We start from the raw sequence: 24,322 nt of genomic DNA on the forward strand, positions 1-24,322 counted from the left end.
ATATAATCAAGGGTCCTGCAATGGTAGATAGTAATGTGGTAAGCCAAGGAGAGTGGTTAAACCAGGACTCATACCAGCTTTGTTGCGTTTCTTGTTCTCGTTTTCGTTTTTCTAGGCCTTCCCGAAGTTTTGTCATAGTATCCCTTACAACCCCTGTGTGATCAGCATATACACAACATTGTTCTCCCAAGGCAGCACATAGCCCACCTTGTTGTAGAAACATTAAATCTAACCCCCTTCAGTTTTGTAGCACCACCTCTGATAATGATCTAACAGATTTTTCCAAGGCAGTTATTGATTGTTCAATTCTTACCAAGTCTTCGTCTACTGCTATTCTAAGTGATTGAAATTTCTGCTTTTGTTGGACCAATGATGTTATTCCTGTGCCCGCGCCTGTTGCTCCTACAGCTATCAAAGTGGCTACTGTCAAAGCCGTAAAGGTAAATGGTTCTCGTTTCTGTAAGTGGTGACTCTGGGTATTCTGGTTATTATGCACAAATTCCTCAGGGTGGTATATGATCCGGGGGATTATCATCACTTGGATGCAATATTCCTCATATTCGTTGAACAATTTAAGAGATAAACAGGGAGTGATTCCAGTTTTGGAGCAGATCCATTTGGTGTTACGGGCTGGTATTAGCCAATCAGCAGGGGGCTTCCCTTTCAGGGAAGCTCTTATCTTGCATAATTTATTTTTCTCTGGGGGTACATTCCCAATACATCTCCCTTGTCCCGATACATGTTGCATCGTCAGGCCTGGTTTTCGACCTTCAGAATCCCATAAACATTGTGTTGGGTTTGAACCATTTACCCTTTTCGCCTTTGAGTGGATGCCTATTGCCTCATAGAAGGGAGGTCTAGTATCGTAACACAACCAGCAATGTTGGGTCATATTTGGGTTTGTGTGGTTTAATACCAGGTAACTGGCTTGCATCAGTTTCCAAAGAGGGTTATCCCCAGAGTTTTCGTCAGGGGTTTGGATGGCTTGGGTACTATTCATTACAATAACTTTCGTTACATCACCCTCTGTTTCCTTGACCAAACTATCAGTCAATGTCTGGTCGGGGTCTGTTTTCTTAGCCAAATCATCAGTGAGGACCTGGTTGGGGCCTACTGGCAGTGGATCATTCGAGGCTGGTTTCTTTTTAATGTGTATTAGCCCACCTCTATCTTGCCCTAGTTCCTTATAATAATGAACTCCCCAAGTTCTTCCTACTAGCCAGCTAGGGTCCTGAGGTCGGGTCACATTCAAGTGCCAGTAGTTGCAACTCCACTTTGCGATACTGACAGACCCACTTCTATCCAGTGTACGTACCACTTGCGGCTTACATCCATAAGGGGCCCAAGATACCTTCAAGAAGGGATCTTTTCCAGGCTCTGGAATCCACCGGTTAGCAATTGTTTCACAACCCCAGTATGCGCAAAAATGTTGTCCTGGTTGGTTACAATACGATTTCCCAGGGTTAGAGCTCGGGCATAGATAAAATGGTGTACCTTCATTTTTACACGCTCCATCTACTGGCGCTAACTGACACAGAGTGGTCTTAAAGGCAGGGGCCCCTGGAGTTATTATAGTTTGTATGACTTTATCATCATCATTGCCCACTTGATGCAGTGTCCATTCGAATGGCTGATGAGCTTGGTGGCTCAGTTTCCCCCATGTTTGTGGTAACATTAAAAACAGAATAGTCAGGACGTACCGAAAAGGGTGAAGCCTCCAATTTTGTTTTAAGCCAATTTGACTAGTGCCTTTTTCCCATTTGGAACCTCGGGGCCTTTTCACTTGGAGGGCCTTTAAATCATCTGCAGTGACAGGGGTCAGTTCTCCACAGCACCTTGTCCCTCCACCTCGCTCGTCAACTCGGTTGCTTCGAGCTACGAGGAATGTCATCTTCTTGGTGGCAAGGACAATCTTCAGGAGAAATGTGATAGTGAATCGGCCCTCACTTATTTATTTTCTGTTCGGCTCCCGATTCTCCTGGGAGTAGCACTTTGGTATTTTATTTTTAAATTGTTTAAACGAGGCTACTCCTGTTTTCGGCACTTCCAAAGATATGTAAGTTCCTTCCCTGCTACTACCAAACTTATTACTACAATTAATATGAACTATGTGACACATCACTTTTCTTAAAGGATCATATATATAATGATAATTACAATTACAACCACAATTCTGATTTCAATATAGTCCTTACGTATCCATGTATTTTCCAGGTCTCCAAGTGTGGTTCTTCTGTAAAAAAAAGGTTAACAAGCGAAGCGTCTCCGCCTTACCGATACATGTTCGTTGCTCAGTTCAATTTATTAGTCTGTCTTTTTCTTCGCAGTTTTAATTTCAAGGTATTCGGGTCTCCAGAGCTCTCCCACTGCTCCTCGGAGATGGGTCCTTTTACCCGGCTGGCATGGGTCCACCCCCGTTCAGCAGTCCGGATGGCGGTTTCTGTAGTGAGTAAAACAAGATAAGGCCCTTCCCAGCGGGGAGTTAGTGAGGACTCCTTCCATGACCTAATTAAAACGTTATCTCCAGGTTGTATATTGTGTATTGCAATGTCCAACGGAGGCCTTTGTACTGCTAAGCCTTTATCTCGCAATTGTTTCCTCATAGACATGAGTTGGATTATGTACTGTTTCAGTTGTAAATTTTCAGCCTGGGGATGATCTTGGGGAACCTCCAAATCATAAGGCATTCCGTATAACATTTCGAAAGGGGAGATTCCCACATCCGTGCGAGGTTGGATTCTAATATTTAATAAGGCTAAGGGAAGGCATTTTACCCAAGATAATTTGGTCTCCATCATTAATTTGGTCAGTTGTTTCTTTATCTCACCGTTTACCCACTCTATTTTTCCCGAACTCTGTGGGTGCCAGGGTGTATGATATTCCTACTTGGTCCCCAAAGCAGTAAAAACTTCTTTTAGGATTTTTGAAGCAAAATGTGGTCCCCTGTCAGAGTCAATAGTTTCAATAGAGCCATACCTAGGTATCACATTTTCAAGCAATAGTTTTGTCACCGTTTGGGCAGTGGCCCTGACTGTTGGAAATGCTTCTACAAAGTGTGTTAAATGATCTATTATTACCAACAAATATCTATACCTGCCTACTTTCGGTAGTTCGGTGAAGTCTATCTGAATTTTGGCGAAGGGTCGGTGAGCCAAATCTCTTCCCCCTAATGGTCTTTCTCTTAATTGGTGCTTGTTCACTTTTTGGCAAATTAGGCAATCTCCAATTATTCTTTTTGCTATATTATATACCCCAATGCAAGCATATTTTATGGCAAATTGATCTACTAGTGCTTGAACCCCCCAGTGGGTGTTTTCATGGTACTTGCGCATGATTCTTATAGCCATAGTTTTTGAAATGACCTCTCGTCCATCAGGAAGTTCCCATTCTCCAGATTTGACTTCCCTTGCCCCCATTCGGACTAACTTGTCTTTCTCCTGCACAGTGAAGCTGTACAGGTGGTACTCTTCCCCATGCACACAACAAAACTGATAATTAGGATTCGCACAGCTACAATGAAGTGTGCTCTTCCAACAATCCTTGCAAGGAAACTTTCTATCTTTCTTTTCCTTGAAGATCATTAAAGCCGCTCGTTTTGCTTCTTGATCTGCTAGATTGTTTCCCCTTGTCAGTGGAGTTAATCCCCGCTGATGCCCTTTTAAATGGACCACTGCTATTCCTACTGGCCTCCGTAAAGCCTGCAAAATTTCAATTATTAACTCCTGATGAACCAATCCCTTTCCCTGGGAATTTATTAAGCCTCTTTCTTCCCAAATTTTCCCAAATGTATGCACTATTCCAAAGGCATATTTGGAATCCGTATAGATGGTGCCGATTTTTCCTTCTAATAATTGTAAAGCTCTTAAAACTGCGTATAACTCGCATGCTTGAGCCGACCAACTGGGACTCAGGGGCCCTGATTCTATTACCTTAAATGTTTTTCCATTAATTATCGCATATCCTGATTTTCTTTTCCCCTCTGTTACCCGGGAAGATCCATCTACAAAAAGTTTTTCCCCATCCTCTAGCTCTTCTTCCTCCAAATCTGGTCTAATTTTGGCTTGTTCTTCAATAGTGTGCAGGCAATCATGAGTTATTTCCTCTGACGGTTCCCCGTACAGAAATTGTGCTGGATTCTGTAAACCAGTAACTTCAAGTTCTAGTTTAGGTGAAGATATCAGGATACCCTCGTACTTCAGGAGCCTGGCATCAGTAATCCACTTTTCAGCTTTCTGTTGTAAAATTCCTCTAATATTGTGGGGTGATAATACTTTCAGTTCTCCCCCAAAGGTAACTTTGTGAGCCTCTTCCACTAGCAGAGCCGCAGCCACTATAGCTTGTAGGCAGATAGGCCATCCTCTGCTTACAGGGTCTAACAATTTAGAAAGGTATCCTACAGGCTTTTTCTTCCCTGCCCATTCTTGCGCTAACACCCCATATGCTGTTCCTTCATCAACATTAATAAATAAATAAAATGGTTTCTTGACATCCGGTAAACTCAAAACAGGAGTGTTTACCAAATCCATTTTTAAAACTTCCAGTTGTTCATCATCATCCTTAGACCATTTTAATAGGCCATCCTTAGATATCTTAGCATATAAAAATTTTACTTTCCTACTATAGCCTTCAATCCATTGTCTACAATATCCCAAAAGGCCCAGCAATTGTCTGATCTGTCTCTTAGTTTTTGGAGCCGGCAATGATAATATGCCCTGAACTCTTTCTGGGTCTAACTTCTTAGTTCCTTTACTCAATCTGTGCCCTAAATATTTCACTTCCTTTTCGACAAATTGCAGTTTTGATTTCGACACCTTTAATCCCTGTAAACTTAAAAAATTTAACAACCTAATACTCTCCTCCCTAACTGCCTCCTCATCGCTGCCGGCCAACAGTAAATCGTCCACATACTGGACAAGGGTCACCCCCCCACCTAATTCGTACCCCCTCAATATTTGTTCTAATGCCTGTCCAAACAAATTTGGAGACTCGGTAAACCCTTGAGGTAAAACGGTCCACCGTAATTGTTGTTTTCTGTAAGTGTCCGGGTCTTCCCATTCAAAAGCAAAATAATCCCTGCAATCTTTCTTTAAGGGGCATGCCCAGAAGGCATCCTTTAAATCAATTACACTATACCACTGATCATTGGGGCCCAGCTGGCTTAAAAGTGTATGAGGGTTTGCCACTACAGGGAATCTGGTAACCGTTCGTTTGTTAATTTCTCGTAAATCATGCACTAATCTGTATGTCCCATCAGGTTTCTTTACAGGTAAGATGGGGGTGTTAAAAGGGGACATGCAAGGTTCTAATATTCCTTTTTCAATTAACCTTTGAATCTCAGGTTTCAATCCCTGTCTCCCCTCCATCGGTAGGGGGTATTGTTTTATTCTCACTGGTATTTCTGGGTTTCTTATTGTCACTGAAAAAGGTTCAATATCCAATTTTCCAATGGTCTCCGGAGTGTACCATACCTCAGGGTTTATTTTCCCCTCATCAACTGTCCGTAAAGGACACAACTTAATTCTTAGTTCATTTTTTATGACTTCTAAGCCAATCCCTAATTCTATCATTAAATCTCTGCCCAATAAGTTATAGTCCGCCTCAGGCACTAACAGCAAGGACCCCACCCCAAATTTAGAATCACTTTCCAAAACCACATTTTTTTATTACGGGAACCCCAAAAGGCTCTCCTTTTGCTCCAATAACTTCTACTTTCTCCGAGGATGTCTCACACCCCCGGGGCAATTTTTGAACAGTAGATCTTTCTGCTCCAGAGTCCACTAGGAACTCTATTTCTTGTCGCTGGGGACCCACTTTTAATTTTATCAAGGGCTCAGTTTTCTCCCGGGTCCCCAGCAGATAGAGCCCCTGACCCCTCTAATCTTCTTTAAACATTCTCTCATCCATCATCCTCTTCCTACAATCCTTCTTAATATGCCCCGTCTTTCCACAATAGAAACAGGTCCTCATTTCCTTCTCCCCTCTCTGGTCCCTACTTTCCTTTCCAGAGGGTCCTGATGGGTTAAGGTTTGTATTCCGTCTGGGCGGAGGACCTCTCTGTCCTTCCCTTACTGCTGCAACCAAAAGCCTAGCTTGTTTCTTCTGAGTTTCTTCCTCTCTCCGAACGTAAACTTTCTGCGCCTCCCGGAGTAACTCATCTAATCCCCTTTGCTGCCAGTCCTCCATCTTTTCTAATTTCTTCCGGATATCAATACATGACTTAGCCACAAACTGAGTTTTCAATAATGCTTGCCCTAAATCAGTGGTTGGATCTAACCCGGAGTACAATTGTAAACTCTTCCTTAGTCTTTCTAACCATTCTGTAGGGGTTTCATCTTTCTTTTGTTGTTCATTAAGTGCTTTGTTAATGTTTTGTCCTCGAGGAACAGCTTCTCTAATTCCCTGTATAGTTATTATCCGCAAGTCGGACATGTGGCCTCTATCAACTTCATTCTGATTATTCCAATTAGGTCTCTGGATTGGCCACTTTATATCTGCTGCCGGACCCCCTTGATGTTGATGGTCCCATATCCTCATTCCAGCTCGTCTGATCATATCTCTCTCTTCAGACGTAAATAAAATACTCAAAATTGCTTGTAGCTCATCCCAGGTATATATATTAGGACCTAGGAACTGATCCAATCTTTCCGAGACCCCTAGGGGGTCTTCCAACAAACTCCCCATCTCTTTTTTTAAATTCTCTCACATCCCCTGAGTTAAGTGGGATGGATACATACCCCATGCCAGGTTGAGGTCCCCCCATCGCAATTTCTCTAAGGGGATATAACTCTGCCCGCTCCTCCCTCCGTCTGGTTTGGCTACGGGTTACTACCCTATTTTCCTCAGGGGAACTAGGAGCAGAGTCATTCTCATACCTTGGTGCCACTAGTGGGGGGGGCGCCAAAGGCTGTGGAGGAGGGGGTGGTGGAATATAAGGGGGAGGTGAGGTAGGAACCCCTTCCTCGTCCTTCTGTTTCTTTCTCCTAGCCCCTTCCTTTTCCTTTAAGGGATATAGATTCACTCTGGTCTCTGACCCAATCCACAAATGTGCATATTCACTTTCTTCTAAATTAAAAGGTTCCTTTGAATGTATGTAGATGTTTAGGGCCTGGCAAATCCAATCTTCAAAGGACCCAAATACAGGCCAATATAGATGGTCCCCTCTAATTTGTTTACCACCCCAAACTTCCATGCAATAGTGAATCATTTTTACTTTTTCCTTACCCCGCCTAGAGGGGTAATCATCCCAATGTTTAATCATTAAGCCTAATGGACTATCCGGTGGTATCTGCGGGAGCCTCACCTGGACCCCAGACCCACCCATGGGATCAGAGGGCTTGCTTTTCCTCTGTCCCATCTTCCGAAGCGCCTTCTTTCACTCACACACTCACTTCCCCTGGTTCGTGGCCCAGCCCCTCGCGGGGTTTGGGAACCGCACTACTGAGGGTCCGCACTCACTTTGCCCGGTGGACTACTGAGCCCAATGGACGTCTCACACAAGCACGCTTCAGGATACCCAACCCCAACCGAACGGATAACCGGCCTATACTCACGCGTCCTGCGTCTTCGTCCGGGGCTTCGTGCACAAAGATTATGGGGTTAACCGGTTTTATTTGCTTACTGTCTAATTTAAGGTTCGTCGGTAAAGGATTTAGCATAGAAGCACCCTGACAAGGGCCGCTTATTCAGCGGGGCGCCTCCCCTGCCAAGGACCTCAGGCCAGATTGCCTTTATCCGAGTCACGGCACCAAAATTGTTATAGTTTATCTGCCCTCTTTGTCCAATTAACTGACAGAGATTGGCCAATTAAAAATTTGGTTTATTAAAGCAAGCGACCAGTAAGCAAAACAGCGCTGGGCGGCCGGGGAGTCTCCTGCTCCGCCAACGGCGCGCGCCGAGATAGCAAACCGCCCCATTCTTATACAGTAAAAACAATAAATATTTCGTTGATGCTTATACATATTCATTACCTAAACCCACCTACTCTCGCTTCGTATGTTAATTAGCTTATCAGTCCTTGCGCAAATTCTCCCAGGAATTGTGGGCGAGGGTCTTCGGGGGTCTTTTGGGAGGAAGGCCGTAGGTCTTCTTCACGGTGTACTTTTCACCTTTGCCTGGAATGTGCTGTTCCCACAAGTTGGCAGTGTCCTTATCAGTCTGAGCCGATTCGTGTCCTTCTTGAACAAGGAGATTTATGTGATGGGTGCCATCCTGTTTTCGAATCCTTGCTCCTTTTAATCACTCCCTCACTCCCTCGAGATAATGTGAGACTGTTTCTTGCTCCAAACCAGACTTCCCCCTCCCACTAATTGCTTCTTCAAACTATATGGTTAGAAAGTTACTGGTTTTATACCCTTCATCTTTATGAGCCCCCCCCCGCTCCCTCCTTTTGCAGTCCTGCATGCCGTTTTTACATAGCCAGGTGCCTGTGGCTGACCTTGTGTATTTAATGTAACTTTCTTGTGGCCGACTTTGTGTATTTCATATAACTCTCCATTGTTCTGACATGGTTTGATGAACAAACAGCTCACAGTTTATTACAGTGTTATCACGGGACATTCTGCTACCAATTGGCTTGGCCTTGGCCAGCAGCGGGTCCGCCCTAGGCCCGGCCGAGTCCACTGAACAAAGGGGAGCGACTTCTAGCAGTTTCCTACAGAAGCTGCCACCTTAGGCCCCCCCTCACTAACAAAACCAGAACAATAATATATGTTTTTCCTCACTGTTTAATAGCAGTATAATCCCTGTATATTGAAATATGATGTTCCTTCTCTTGTGGATCACCTGCAAACTCTGAGCCTGGGAAAAATAAACACCAAAATAAAAACCAAAACAGAAGGTGAGGCAGTATACGTTCTGTGACTTTAATGTCATCTAGCCCACTAGAGCAAGCAGTTCCATTTATGAAGACCATAATCTTTTTGAGCTGACTTTCAGGATCACTTGATTAAAAACTGTTAGATGGTTGTGCAGTCTCTATCCTTGGAGGTTTTCAGGACTTGCCTGGATAGAACCCTGAGCAACTTGATCTGACTTCATAGCTGAACCTGCTTTGAGCAGGAGGTTGGACTGGAGATCTCCTGTGGTCCCTTCCCACCTGAATTATCCTATGATCCTGTATTTCTCTGCAACCCACAGCCTGAGGACTGTTGAATAACTGCTGGAGCAGAGGAGTTTACATCTGGTAATTACTGCCAGGAGTGGTGCAGTTAATGTCACTTCATTGAAAAATAATAACTTCAAAATAAATTCAGTTTCATTACTAAACAAGGGAAACAAATTTCTAGTGGTTGAATTGTTTGCATAATAATCATAAAATCATAGAATGGTTAGGGTTGGACCCTTCCAACCTTCAAAGGTCATCTAGTCCAACTCCCCTGCAAGGAGCAGGGACATCCCCCACTAGATCAGGTTGCTCAGAGCCTCATCCAGCCTGGCCTTGAATGTTTCTAGGGATGGGGCATCCACCACCTCTCTGGGCAACCTGTTCCTGTGTTCTTACAATCCTCAGTGTAAAAAATTTTTTTCCTAATATCTAATCTGAATCTACCTCCATCTATTTTAAAACCATTATTCCTCATCCTATCACAACAGGCCCTACTGAACAGTCTCTCCCCATCTTTCCTGTAGGCCCCCTTGAGGTGCTGGAAGACCGCTATCAGGTCTCCCCGGAGCCTCCTCTTCTGCAGGCTGAACAGCCCCAACTCTCTCAGCCTGTCCTCATAAGAGAGGTGCTCCAGCCCTTTTATCGTCTTCGTGGCCCTCCTCTGGACCTTCTCCAACTGGTCCATGTCCTTCTTGTGTTGGGGGCTCCAGAACTGGACACAGTACTCCAGGTGGGGTCTCACCAGGGCAGAGTAGAGGGGGAGAATCACCTCCCTCGACCTGCTGGCCACGCTTCTCTTGATGCAGCCCAGGATGCGGTTGGCCTTCTGGGCCTCAAGGGCGCATTGCCTGCTCATGTTGAGCTTCTCGTCCACCAGCACTCCCAAGTCCTTCTCCTCAGGGCTGCTGTCAATCCCTTCTCCGCCCAGCCTGTATTTGTGCCTGGGATTGCCCTGACCCAGGTGCAGGACCTTGCACTTGGCCTGGTTGAACTTCATGAGGTTGGCACAGGCCCACCTCTCCAGCCTGTCAAGGTCCCTCTGGATGGCATCCCTCCCCTCCAGTGTGTCAGCTGCACCACACAACTTGGTGTCATTGGTGAACTTGCTGAGGGTGCACTCTATCCCACTGTCCATGTCGCCGACAAAGATGTTGAACAGGGCCAGGCCCAACACAGACCCCTGAGGGACGCCACTCATCACCGGTCTCCACGTGGACATTGAGCCGTTGACCACCACTCTCTGAGTGCAGCCATCTAGCCAGCTCCTTATCCACCGAGTGGTCTGTCCATCACAGCCATGCCTCTCTAGTTTAGAGAGAAGGATGTTGTGCGGGACAGTGTCAAATGCACAAGTCCAGGTAGATGATGTCAGTTGCTCGTCTGTTGTCCACTGATGCTGTCACCCTGTCATAGAAGGCCACCAAATTGGTCAGGCATGATCTGCCCTTGGTGAAGCCATGTTGGCTGTCACCAACCATATATATATATAATAATATAACACTTTTTGTGAATAGGAAGAAGTGTATATTTGTCATGCCACAGCTGTAAGTTTGTCCAATAGGTTTTTAGTTTGCATGTGTGTTGTCTGATTTCAAAAATTATTTTTATGTGAAGAGGCTATTTGATTGAAAATAATAGAATGTAGGAGTCATCTTTTTTATTTTTGTTTTGGGTTTTTTTTCCATCAAGCAAATACTACACCTTATCTTGCATGTTTTTTGGCAAAGAAATGTCTGGTGCCAACCAAAATCTTAATTTACAGAATGACTGACTTATGAGAGTAGCTGATACTCGCAAAGTATCAGCTCTGAGTAGAAGGCTTATTAGATAACTTCTCAAATGCCTTTCCAACCTTATATTTATGACCTTTAAAATATGTGTCTGTGACATATTTCAGTAATTACTTTCTAGAGATTCAGAGCTTTGTAGAATTTTCGGAAGTATTGGTCATCTGTATAATACAGCTCTTGAAAATAGCTAAGTGCTAAATGGAAACAAATATTATCATATTCCTGTAAATCTATATTTAATGGCATGTGTTACTGACTGGTTTATGTGTTTAGCAGACTTCAGATGTATGCATCTGATATCTATATACGTTGGCAGCTTTTATTTGCAAATAGAATAAAATTGTGTTGCTCTTGATTTAAGCTAGTCTTTGTTACTGATTAGTATACATTTTATGAAAGGGAGTGTTCTCTTTTTTCTTGTTTTTTGTTTCCTGTACTTTTCTCTAATGAATCCCAAAATCGATGTTTTCACAGAGATCCATTACTAGAGGAGTTTTGGAAGGTCTTTCCGGATCATACCAAGTGTTTCTGCAGTCATTTTTCAAAAGAAAAATAATTTCTCAGAATTATTTTGTTTCATCTTAGATACTGTTCTTGCATGGTTTTTAGTATTTAACTGTTGACTACTCTGTAATTAAAATAGCATCCTTTTTATAAGGTTTTTTGGGAGGGTGGGGTCATAATTGTTGAACAGTGGAGTACCAAAATCAATACATGTATTTCTAGATATTGAGTAAGTGTATTGGGTCAAATATTCTGTTCTGCCATTTAAGCAGACAGCTGTCAATGTACAAATATAGATGAAAAAAATGTGGTAGATGTGGCGTGGTTCATAGAATAAATGTGGCTTGCAGTTTTGCAGTCCATATAATAAAAACATGCATCAAGTTTTAGAAATATATGTTTTCAAAGGATTTTAATGACAAAATAGTAGCAGTTCCAAATATTTGCTTGAAAACTTTTGTCTTTTGGTTTACTATATTCAAGCTGAAAAATCTATTCTGTGGTTTGTGCCGATTGCCACATTTGTGTTTGGACTTTGAATTTACAATATACTCCATATTTTATATAATATCAGTTTTTTCAGGTTATTATTACTTCATTGGTGCCATATTGTTTATAGATGTAAAATCATGTTAATATTTCTCAGGAAATTCAAATAAGCCTGTGTGATGTCGGTAATGCCAAATGCTTGATGTCTTAAAAATGTAATAAGTTTATTTCAACTACATATAAACTACATTTTATATCTCGTAGTCTTGATATCTTACTGTTTTGGTCTGTATCACTTTCCTGAAGTTTCTCTGCTCTTCAAAGAGAGGAGACTAAGTGTTGAAACTAATAGGGGATGAGTCTGTTTTTTCTTTCATGTTTTCAGTATAGGAATGGTAGTTGACTAGTGATGCTACTTCAAAAGTATATGAGGACCGGAGAACTGCTTAGAGAATGCAGTAAGCCTCTTTTTCTATTTGCTTTCAAGTGAAGATGGAAATATCTTACTGTCTTTCATTCTTCACAGGGCTACACATCATTCTGGAATGATTGCATCTCCTCAGGATTGCGTGGCTGTATGTTAATTGAGTTGGCATTGCGAGGGCGTCTTCAGTTAGAGGCTTGTGGAATGAGGCGCAAAAGTCTGTTAACAAGAAAGGTAAGTGGAGGAAAATGGTCACATTTACTTTTGTGTCATGCTTCAGGCAATACAGTAGCTATAAATTACAACTGGTTGTAAGAAAAAGAAAACTGTGTTTTCTTTAAATGGGGATAGGGATTCTGAGTAGTGACTTAAGTTAGATGCAGAAAGTTATTACCTGAAGAGTTTAAACGGTGAGCTGAAGTGCCTTGTAAAATCATCTGTACTTGTTCTCTGCTTCTGTTTGTTCTCTTGATGTATTCCTGCTACCGTTGGTAACTTTGCACAGTTGACAGTAGCTCTGGCCAGGGTGCAGTGGCAGTGGTTGCTGCTGAGCCAGTAGCACCAGTTGTAATCTGCTGAAGGAACTGGATTTTGCAGTGTTGGTGAGATGTGGGCTGGGGCTGAGAGGGGTGGCTAACTGACAGCCTGCCAGATGTATCCTGCAAGTCACCAGTTTAATTCTGGTGTACACAGTGTTGCACTTAGCACTTACAATGCATGGGAAGGAAATGATCCTTGTACCTTGGGCCCCTGAGAACACAAAACTGTATCTAGCTTAAGCATGTGACCAGTGTGTTAAATTTGTTGTACTCACTGACCTTTAAGATGGGCGAATTTTTAAGGTTCTTTATTGAATTAGGCTGAAGATTTGAGGCGCCTTTATTACTCTTGCCACTGGATTTTTTTTCTTAGTACAAAATGTGCAAAGTCACACTGAAGAATTTTTACTTCATCAGCATTAGAGGATACTTGTAAAATAAGTTTATTGAAAACATGGTCAGCTCTTGTCTATCAGTCACAAATAAATTCTCTTTTATGGCACATTTCCCTGTCAATATTATCCCTTGCTAAATGTTTTAAAGGAAAGCTTACAAATTCCCCAACCTTCTCCCAGCTTCCTCCTCTTCTGAAGAATCAAACCTCTGTTCAGACAAACAGCTCCTACTTCTCTTAGTTTAATTTAAGCATATTCAGCATTCATTGGTTTGTACAATTTTTTTTTCTTCCAAAGCTTTTGGCTCCTTAGGCATTCAGGAATGTTCTTTAGCAGTTATTTTCATTCTACACAAACCTTGTCAGCTCTATCTAACTGAAATTTTAACTGTGTCTTTTCAGGAAAACGGAAAAATAACCTGTGCATATCTTCAATAAAGAGTACAAGCAAAATTATTGTTTTCCTTTTTAAAATTTTATTATGTGATTTTTGGGGGTGGATTGGTGTGTTTGTTTCAATTTTTATTTTTTCCCCCATTGTTTAAGGAGAGCTAAAAGCTACCCAATATTAAATGCTTTGTTCTTTCTGCTTTTGTAAGGCAATCAAGAGATTCTTTTTGCAGGCAGGAGGGTTCTATGAAAAAGGCTTAATATAAAATTCAAGTGAAGATTGATTTCTGCTTAAGGAATTTCTTGCAAATAAAATCCCTAACTACTGATACATATGATGTTTCTTCTCTGCTTGCCCCACCTCTCTCAGTTTAGAAATCCTTCTCATGAATGACTTATGTTGTTTTATACCTTATTTGAAGTTTTGCATTAACACTAAATTTCAGTCTAATTTCTGTGTTTGCTAGATTTAATTGTCTCAACTCTACCAAGTGTCCCCCTCATCTCCCTTTTGCAGGCTTTGCTCCCATTGCCCTCAGCTTTCTCTGTGAATTAAATACTGTGCTTAGTGAGTGGAATGAGCTGTCTAGTTGCATCCAAGGTTGTGATTCAGTGAGGTGGAGTTTCAGTGGCAATACCATTTTTATATAGCTTCTGCCCCTCAGGCTAGCCCTCCCTGCCCCTACTCCATTCTGGGACTTTGTGGAAAGGTAAAATCTCATTAAAACTGAAGCTTTGATTTGTGACTCGAAACTCTGTATCTTCAAGCCATGGTCTGAAGGGAGGAGTTTAGGCTTCAGTCACTTCAGCCTGTGCTGCAGCTGAGAAGGGTAGTCCTGTCTTTGCAAAGAAGCTTATTATTGGAGTCTCTCTTGGGTGGTTACTAGTGTTTGTGCAGACTTGTCAGGTAACCACTCTGGCTGAAAACTAATTCACTTCTTCAATGTCGTAGTTCAGCCCCGATCAGGACCAGACTATGCAGTCTCTCTCTTGCTCCCCCCACCCTCCGAGAGAATAGGAGGAGATGATATAAGGAAAATGGCTCAAGGTTTGAGATAAGGACGGGGAGAAATCCTTAAAGTTACCGTCACGGGCAAAACAGACTCGACTTGGGGAAAACTATTCATTTATTTCTAAAATTAGCAGGAGAATGAGACAGGGAACAAGATAACCTCCCCACACCCCTCCCTCTTCCCGGGCTTAACATTATCTCTACTACCTTCCCCTCCCGAGCGGCACGGGGTGGGGGGAAAGGGAATGGGGGTCACGGTCAGTTCATCACGCGTTGTTTTACACCGCTGTGTCATCGTCGGGGGAAGAACTCCTCGCATTCCTCCTCTGCTCCAGCGTGGGGTCCCTCCCACGGGCCACAGTCCTTTGTGAAACTGCTCCGGCGTGGGTCATCTCTTCCACGGGGTGCAGTCCCTCTAGAACAGCTGTCCCAGCAGGCCCTCCACTGGCCACAGCCTCCTTCAGGCCTCCACCTGCTCTGGCGTGGGGTCCTCCACGGGCTGCAGGTGGATCTCTGCCCCTCCGTGGACCTCCACGGGCTGCAGGGGGACAAGCTGCTCCACCATGGTCTTCACCACGAGTTGCAGAGGAATCTTGGCCAGGAGCCATATTACTCCTCCCCCTCCTTCTTCACTGACCTTGGCGTCTGCAGCCGTTCCTCACAACAGGCTGGCAGACACCTCTCAGGATCCTTTTTACATCTTATTCACTTCTCATCTCCTCTCCACTTCTTGCAGCCGGGCCGGGCCGAGTTGGGCCCAGTTGGCTGCCTGGCAAGAGGCCAGAGGGTGAGGCCTGCAAGGCCCATGAGGCTCGCGCCTCCCCCTCTCTGCCCCCCACTCAGCTGCTTCACATCTTCTCCTCTCTCTTTTTTTTCTGTTTTCCCCTTCTTAAATAGTTATCGCAGAGGCGTTATCACAGGACATTCTGCTACCAATCGGCTCGGCCTTGGCCAGCAGCAGGTCCGCCCTAGGCCCGTCCGAGTCCACTGAAGAAAGGGGAGCGACTTCTAGCAGTTTCCTACAGAAGCTACCACCTTAGGTCTCCCCTCACTAACAAAACCAGAACACTCAACCAGTTTAGGTTTTATTTGAATCACTGTCACAGAAACTCACAAAAATTAAATTAGATGAGGTGATAAACTCAAACAGGATTTGTTTGTAACAAACTGATAGTGAATTCAAACTTAGCTCTTCATTTTAACCAAAATTACTTTGAGACTCTGATATCATGAACAATTCACAGGTTCAAAATGTCACTCAGGAATTAATAATGCACTCAGGAATTCTGATGATCCAAAATGCACAATCACTCACCTAACAAAGGGAGGGCTCTCAATCTTGATGAGTTTGCTTAGGCAGCGTCCCAACCTAAGGGGAGAGTTCCCAACTGCAGACCCACTGCTCCAAGGAGGACTGGCTCAAGCTCACCCTCCGGCAGGGGCTCCATTTATACCCTAGTCGAATCTGATCTGTGGTCATATATGATTACGTCAGTTCTCATTGGCTGAAGACTCCACTGTACAACAGCCACATGATTCTAGAACCTTCCTAGCCTAGGACGGGTGTACCTGCCACAATCACTTTCTTGATCTTGTTATCAGGTGGGACACAAGTGAGACTGCTGGCACAAGCAATAAGGTAAGAACAAGAAGAAGGTAGAACTAGTTCCTTGGGCAGTAATATGAATTTATAACCAGCTAACAGTGGCCTTGGTTACACAGTTGACTTAAAATATTGCTAGCTACAATGATTTCCACTTCAAGCATTAAATGAGGTGGATCTTTGCTGATTATTTTTTGCAATTTCTAAGACACAACTTCAGAAGCGATCAAGATGCATTAAATCCATGCTTGAATGCCATAGAAAGACAAATGAGACTGGGAAACTGGCAGATAAGGACTTAATGAATGTTAGTGAAACTTATGAAAGTCAATATGACATATTTTATGTTGCAACATAGTTGTAAATTTGGCTTCAGACTATGTAATCATTGCATCATTTTGGAGTCCTATCTACTGGTATCACTTTTAGAAACAAATAAATGAATGTTGAGGTTTGTCCTGGTTTCGACAGGATGGAGTTAATTTTCCTCTCAGTAGCCGGTGTGTTTTGGATTTTGTATGTGAAGGATCTGCTTCATCATGCTCAGTATATAAGTGGGAGTTAGCCAAGGAGGGGGACTTCCATCTCTCTTGCTCGCTGGCATCGTTCCCTCTACCTTGCTGGCTCCCTTTCACTCCTTTGCTTTCTGCTCGGTTTCGTTTCCATGATCGCTGCTCAGGACAGGCTGTATCGGTCATTGGGACATCGGGTGGTGAGAAATCGTGCATTGTTCATTTTGTATATTTTAATATCCTTATATTCTGTTATTATTGTAGTTTTCCCTTGTTATTTTAGTAAACTGTCTTCATCTCAACCCATGAGTTTTCCTTTCTTCCCAATTTCTCTCTGCTATCCTGCTGGGGAGGAAGAGGGTGAGCGAGAAACTGTGTGGTGACTCGGGCTAAACCACAACATATCTGAAGGGAGGGTATTAATAGCCACAATGTAGCAGCTTAAAAATCCAACTTAAAGTATGCTTCTATATAATTAAAGAAGCGAAACTTCCAAAACTTGAGTCTTGATATAAAATTAGAAGATATGTAACATTATTATATGTGGTTAATAAAGGTTTTGAGTGATGCTATGGTGCAAGCTTATAAATCAGGAAGATAAATATGCATTGGTGTGTGTTTAGTTTCAAATAGGGATTTTCTGGATTAAAATATAGGTTTTTTTCTTAAAACCAAATATCTGAGATTTATGGTTGGAGTGATCTTCAGCTTCTAAAAATGAAGATCTGGGCAGCATCTCAAGACACCATTTAATCTTGATGTAGTAACAGAAAATCAGGTTTCTCTGGTCCCTCCCTGGCAGATGTTTAGTCTTAAAATTCTCCACTGAATGCAACTGGATGTTTAATTTGCATGTTGAAGTTTTTGACAATACATCCTCCATCTTCCATAACAAGCTGGCATATTTTATTTTTTCCTAAAGTAGACACCCTAAACTACTGTTTGATACTCTTTTTGTAAAAATATCTTACATGCTTCTTTTTAGATCTAAACAAATGTCATTCTTTTTAGCCTGGTATTGGGGATTGGTTCATTCTTGCTGATTTTTATTAAAATCTGTAACCAGTTCGTAGGATTCCTATGCACAAAGCTCACCCAGCATATGATATTTAAAAGCACAACAGTATTTATTGCTCTATTATAGCCTTGCATAAGCAGTTACTAGCATAAGCAGTTCCTAGCATAAGCAGTTACCAGTGTATTGTTTTCCCTTTGTGAGAGTCTTACCACCCCGACTACGCCAGAGACGCCGCCGAGCAGGAGGATGATGATCAGCGGGGTCAGAGCAGAGAAGGGAGGTAGATGCAGCACCTTCAGGGCGTCCCCTGTTGTTCGTAGAGTGAGCTCTGGGTCCTTTCTCTCTCCTCTGCTCCGAGCCGCCTCTGTTTATACCCTCAGCAGATTCAGTGGCAGAGTACTGACCAGGTGTTGATGCACACGTGGCTAGCACATGCAACAAGGCCTGCCAAGTATGTGCCCTGCTGGCTAACAGTGGTTCCTGGATAGCAGCAACATACTGCTCAATAACAACCCTCCTAGCTCCCCTCTCCAAGGTCATGTTCTCACAGCTGTGTGCAGCTTGTAATTTCCCACAGTGGCCCTACATGGACCATCACTGAAATCCCTCGCACATGCCACCACGTGGTCCGTAGTTGGGACACTGTGGTACTCACTCCACAACCTGCACTCTTAAGCTTGTAATTTCCCATAGTGGCCCTACACGGACCATCACTGAAATCTCTCACACATGCCACCACGTGGTCCGTAGTTGGGACACTGTGGTACTCCACAACCCGTACTCTTAATCAGTGTAAAGCTGTATCAACGATAGTCCAAACAATACTAACTAGACATGGTATAAAACAAACCAGGCATGGCAAACAAATACCATCTACACACAAGATCAACAGTAGCTGTTTTAACCAACCCCACCCCCATGTCCATCCAGTGAACAGGTTCCATCCAGTTGCTTCCATTAATTGCTGGTTCAATTGGCATATCTCTTGCAATTGTGCATGGATGGACTTTGAGGGGTCACTTAAGTTCATGCAACACTAACCATCCAAGTCCTCACATCCACATCCATGAGCTAGGAGTAAAAAGTCAATAGCAGTGTGATTTTGAAGCGTAGCATGGTGTATACTATCTACATCAAGTAACAAATCAGAAAAAAAACAACACTTGTAGTGTTACTAGTATATTTGAAATAGGTACAATTGTCTGCGTCCAATGTTCCCAGGATTTGAAGTTCTTGTGGGGGTAATGTAGGTGATTTACCCAGATACGGCAGCCAGCTGTCCCACTGGTTTATAAGTTCAGGCAACCCCTGGTGTTTTTACGAGTTTGGGCAACTGTGTAACTGTGTTGGTGAACTCACTTGCGGTGAGGGGTACTTCTACCAAGCTCATTGTAAGTGGGTTCCGGGGAGTCGCTGTGCTGAGACAAAGGGTATCTTGTCCGGTCACCTTTGCCAGTGTCACCCATACGTTTTACTCACAGGGGAAATGTGTGTGCATAAACCTGTCAAAACAAAAAAAAAAAAACAGAAAAAAACAAGGTTAACACCCCCCCCACCCCCCACCCCTTTTGTCTTTTTTTTTTTTTTTTTTTTTTTTTTTTTTTTTTCTTCATTCTCTGCATCTCAGTTGCTGCACAGGTACATGCAACTCATTTGATTCACCAGTAAGGGCAATGGTGATGGCCTGTGAATCATCAGCAGCCACCACTTCAGCTGCAACTGGTCCTGGCTTCCCAGGGGGGTGATACCAAACACATGCACCCGCAAACATTTGCAATACAGGGTTGGGTTCAATGTGGAGTGGGGGCATCATCCAGAAATACACAGGTGCCAAAAGGCCTGCAGGGATCAGAATAAAGAGATAAGAATTCCCACTCAGTGGTCAATGCAAATTCAGTGCCACTCAGGGTATTGCAACAGAGTGAGTGGTACTTTTATTGGCCTGGCTTGGTAATTTTTCATCAGTAGGAGGGGCATTTTATCTCCTGCCACCGTGTGGTTGTTCAACACACGCACGGCGGTGGGCAGATGATGTACCCATTGCATGCATTTTGTACCTCCTAATCTATGCAGTTGCTGTTTCAATAGGCCATTAAGGCATTCCGCCAATCCTGCACCCTGTGAGTGGTAAGGTAAATGCCACACCCACTGTCTCTCTCTTTCAGCGGCCCAATTTGCTACTGTATGATTTCTAAAATGAGAACCATTGTCTGATTGTATTTCGATTGGTGTTCCATAGCAAATAGTAGTATAAGCATTTGCATATCTACTAGTGGCCGCTCACCGGGCACAGAAGAAAAAAAAAAAAAGGCTTGAGGTTTGAGACAAGAACAGGGAGAGATCCTTAAAGCTACCCTTACAGGCAAAACAGCCTCAACCTGGGGAAAACCATTCATTACTAAAACCAAAGCAGGATAATGAGAAAGGGAACAAGATAACTTCCTCCCACCCCTCCCTCTTCCCGGGCTTAACACCATCTCCACCTCCTTCCCCTCCCTGTACGGGACTACTAAGAGGAAACCTACAATAATAACAAAATATAAGGACATCAATATATATATATATAAAAAGAACAATGTATAATTTCTCACCACCCGATGTCCAAATGACCGATACTCTGTCTGTCTTTGGCCCAGCTTCCTGCACCTGCACGTTAATGAGACTTGGAAAGCCGGACAGTGACCTTGGTCTCATTAACAACAACCCTGATCATCAGAGTGTTTTTATCAACATTCTTCACATACAAAACCCAAAGCTACTGAGAGGAAAATTAACTCCATCCCTGCCAAAATCAGGACAGTATTCACCCCTTATTCCATACCATCTACTTCATGCTTATACATATACACACAGACTGCCTATACCTGTCTAGGAAACTTGTAATTTCCTCCGGACTATAATCTGTTAATTTGTCTGTTTGCACTGCCTATCCGTTTCCACTTAAACATCTTACAACTTAATGCTGCGCCTTGCACGGCAACAATATCAATCTGGATGTATCACTTGTTCTAACGGGGTTGACCTGCGACACTGCACACACAAAAACACTAAGCTATAGTACAAATATAAATCAGCTGGAATAAGCTTAAGTCCACATCAACAACACCAAACAGTAACAAAAGTATGACACTGTCAACAAAAAGGACACACAACCACACACACAAAAAAATAAGTATGACACCGTCAACACAAAGGACACACACACAAACACGCCACCTCTATCACAGGGAGTCCAAGCTCCAAAGACTGAGGGCTCCTTGCTCCCCACCCACATGGGACAGTGCACTCTTGGCACAGCATGCACCCCACTGACCAAGCCCCGTCCACTCGCTCCGTACTTCCCACTCCCTGGGTCGTTTGTGCTACAGGAATCCCATCCTCGTCGCCAATTTATGTAACCGGTTCGTAGGATTCCTATGCACAAAGTTCACCCAACATATGATATTCAAAAGCACAACAGTATTTATTGCTCTATTATAGCCTTGCATAAGCAGTTACCAGCATAAGCAGTTACAGCTCCTAGCATGAGCAGTTACCAGTGTATTGTTTTCCCTTTGTGAGAGTCTTACCACTTTGACTAAGGCAGAGACGCCGCCGAGCAGGAGGATGATGATCAGCGGGGTCAGAGCAGAGAAGGGAGGTAGGCGCAGCACCTTCAGGGCGTCCCCTGTTGTTCGTAGAGTGTGCTCTGGGTGCTTTCTCACTCCGCTCCGAGCCACCTCTGTTTATACCCTCAGCAGATTCAGTGGAAGAGTACTGACCAGGTGTTGATGCACGCGTGGCCAGCACATGCAACGAGGCCTGTCAAGTACGTGCCCTGCTGGCTAACAGCGGTTCCTGGATAGCAGCAACATACTGCTCAATAACAACCCTCCTAGCTCCCCTCTCCAAGGTCATGTTCTCACAGCTGTGTGCAGCTTGTAATTTCCCACAGTGGCCCTACATGGACCATCACTGAAATCCCTCACACAAAATCTTAGTTTCTGTGCTTTATAAACACCATCTAAATTGGACATGATGTTCCAGCTATGACCTGTTAGGTATTCACAAAGATCTCTCCAGCAATTTCCTGTTAATACAGCTTAGAATGAAATTCTTATTTTGTCAAAAGACTTGGCTTTTGTTTGTAGTCTACTGCTAGAATTACTAGATATTTTTTTGCCATTCTGAACTATATCGTAGTTTATTATGTCTTTTATATTTGTTTTCTGTTTTCTCATCCTAACTATACTACTTTGCATTTCTTTTTAATTTAACCTTTGTACACATCTCCAGTTTGAGATTATCTTGCCAGCTGTCTTACCATTGCAACTCATTTCGGGGTCATCTACAGACCCTATGAAAATGTATTGTACTCCTCTATTGTTTGTAGTAAAGATTATTAGAACTATGGAACAGAACTGAACTTGTGATATATTTAAATAGGACACTTAAAGCTTTTCCTGGACACATTTCTGACACTGTGAAGCTTTACTAAAAATAAGATCTTTCACCTGCTGCTTCTCTTGTACATGTGGAATTGTTTTGATGTGTCAGTTGCCTGTTATCTTTTTCCTGATGCTTATAAAGTGCTAACTTGTAAAACTATTTAAATTGCCAGATTTAATCATCATTTTCATAAATAGCTTTGAAACAGTAGTAATTCTTCTTTTCTTGAAGATAGATAGATATATATACTGGTAAACAAGCAGTTACTCAAATTCTTACATTTTATTATATTACTGTTAATTTTTTTTCCGCTCTCTTGGGGGAAGAACTCAAATAATTGTAAAAATTATTAAATAACAAACTTAAGTGATATTACATTTATTATTACATATTAAGGGGTTTATTGGTACATACATATTTTTCCTAATACGTGTATTTTAACTGTTAGTGAATGGAACATAGTGTTGCTGGTCAACATGTTCTTCAGAGCTGTAAAACTTATAGATGTTGTCTTGAACCTATTTTTATCAATCAATATATGGAAGAAGAAAACCAGATTTCCTGCTTTTTCAGTTTCTAATTGATTTCTCAGTTTCATGTGGCCTAATTGTTTAATTGTAGTATTCTCAATAAATTGACTTGAAGCAGTAAAATTGACTGCCATCACAGAGCAATTTAACACTAGTATACTTTGTTTTGGGGAGGAAGCGAAGGACCTGGCCAGGTTAGTGGATTATCTCCCTTAAAAAATTAGGTATTAAGCATGTTATTAATACTATAGTTTTAGTCAGTTAAGGTTTATTTAGGTTATAGATAACTTAAGACTTAATGTAGCTTTGTAATTAAAATCCTAAATAGTTTTTTTTTAACAACTAGGTATTTTTTAAACTTGAATATTCTTAGAGAAGATTCCTCACTCCTTAAAATTCTCCTTGGTTCTGATAATAGGTAGATTTTTCCAGTTTTTATTGTTGGATGTTTATGGTATATGAATTAAGTCAAAATACTGACTGCGTTTTATTCTGTCCTAGGTGATTTGCAAGTCAGATGCTCTTACGGGGGATGTTTTGCTTGATGAAGCTCTGAAACACGTAAAAGAGACCCAGCCTCCTGAAACAGTACAAAATTGGATTGAACTGCTTAGTGGTAAGCCTTGAACATAATGTATTTGCTTCCCCTCCCCAGTAAAGCTAATTATCTGGCATCACTAGAGATTATACTGTAAGATTTTTGAGGAGAAAGTATGCAAAAAAAGTTAATTAGTGTGTCCTTTAGAGTAGTCTCTTGTTGATTGTAGCCTTTAAACAAATACAAGTAAATGTTGTTTTTGACTTAACTTAGTACAGAAAGAATCTAGATGGAAGTGTCAGAGGACATCTCTACTCTGTGAAAAAGGTGTCTTCCGCTGATCCTGAAGTAAATCAGCACTGCACCCTGGAGATATAACTGCCTTTCTCTGTAATTGGAAATGAGAGTTAGTGGAAGTTTGGAGTATAGCCGTATGGATTCAGTATTCAGATCTTTTGATAAAGAAAGGAGATAAGGAGTTCACTGTTCAGATGTAAAAATTGAGGGTGATTTGGCCATTAATCATAAAGAAACAATAAAGAGTCCGGAGTTCTTTCTATTTTTCCATTAACTGGAGAAATTTAAAAAATATTTTCAAATATTAGATACTTCTAGTTGTTCAAAACAAAATCTTCAAGATGAGTACTTTGCACACAGCTCTTCCTGTAAAGCTAATAAATTGTTGCAAAAAAAAAAATAATTAAATGTCAATTAGATTTCATCTTTACAATTGCAGTTAACACTTTTCATATACCTCGACAACATTTGTATTCTCAGGCCGCATAAATTAAACTGAAATTAACAATGACCATCTTTTAACATGTAATGCTTTTATTGGGGTTTTATTTGTGGTTTTTTTTTCTGTAGCTAAAATTCATCACTAAGGTGATGAAACGCACAAAATGCAGCTTCCCTGGAGTAGATCAGAGCTGTATTTAGTTGTGCAAACAGTGCAGGAATAAAACCCACTGTTTTGTCAACAATATGACTTTGGGAGGTAGGAAATAATGAGACTTGAAGTTGTCTATCTAAATCTATTTGTTACTTG

General features: G+C 42.3%; 1 protein-coding gene across 1 annotated transcript in view; it reads left to right on the forward strand.

The window, feature by feature from the left end:
* The window catches only part of LOC104476742 (Golgi phosphoprotein 3), a 54,299-nt gene that overhangs the window by 25,246 nt on the left and 4,731 nt on the right, over positions 1-24,322 (forward strand). The window contains exons 2-3 of the mRNA XM_086769556.1: positions 12,413-12,544; positions 23,238-23,352. Coding sequence (XP_086625682.1) covers positions 12,413-12,544; positions 23,238-23,352 — 247 coding nt within the window. The remainder of the gene's footprint in view (positions 1-12,412; positions 12,545-23,237; positions 23,353-24,322) is intronic.

This window comes from Chlamydotis macqueenii, chromosome W (genome assembly GCF_036417535.1).
Source record: "Chlamydotis macqueenii isolate bChlMac1 chromosome W, bChlMac1.mat, whole genome shotgun sequence".
Taxonomy (NCBI): Eukaryota; Metazoa; Chordata; class Aves; order Otidiformes; family Otididae; genus Chlamydotis; species Chlamydotis macqueenii.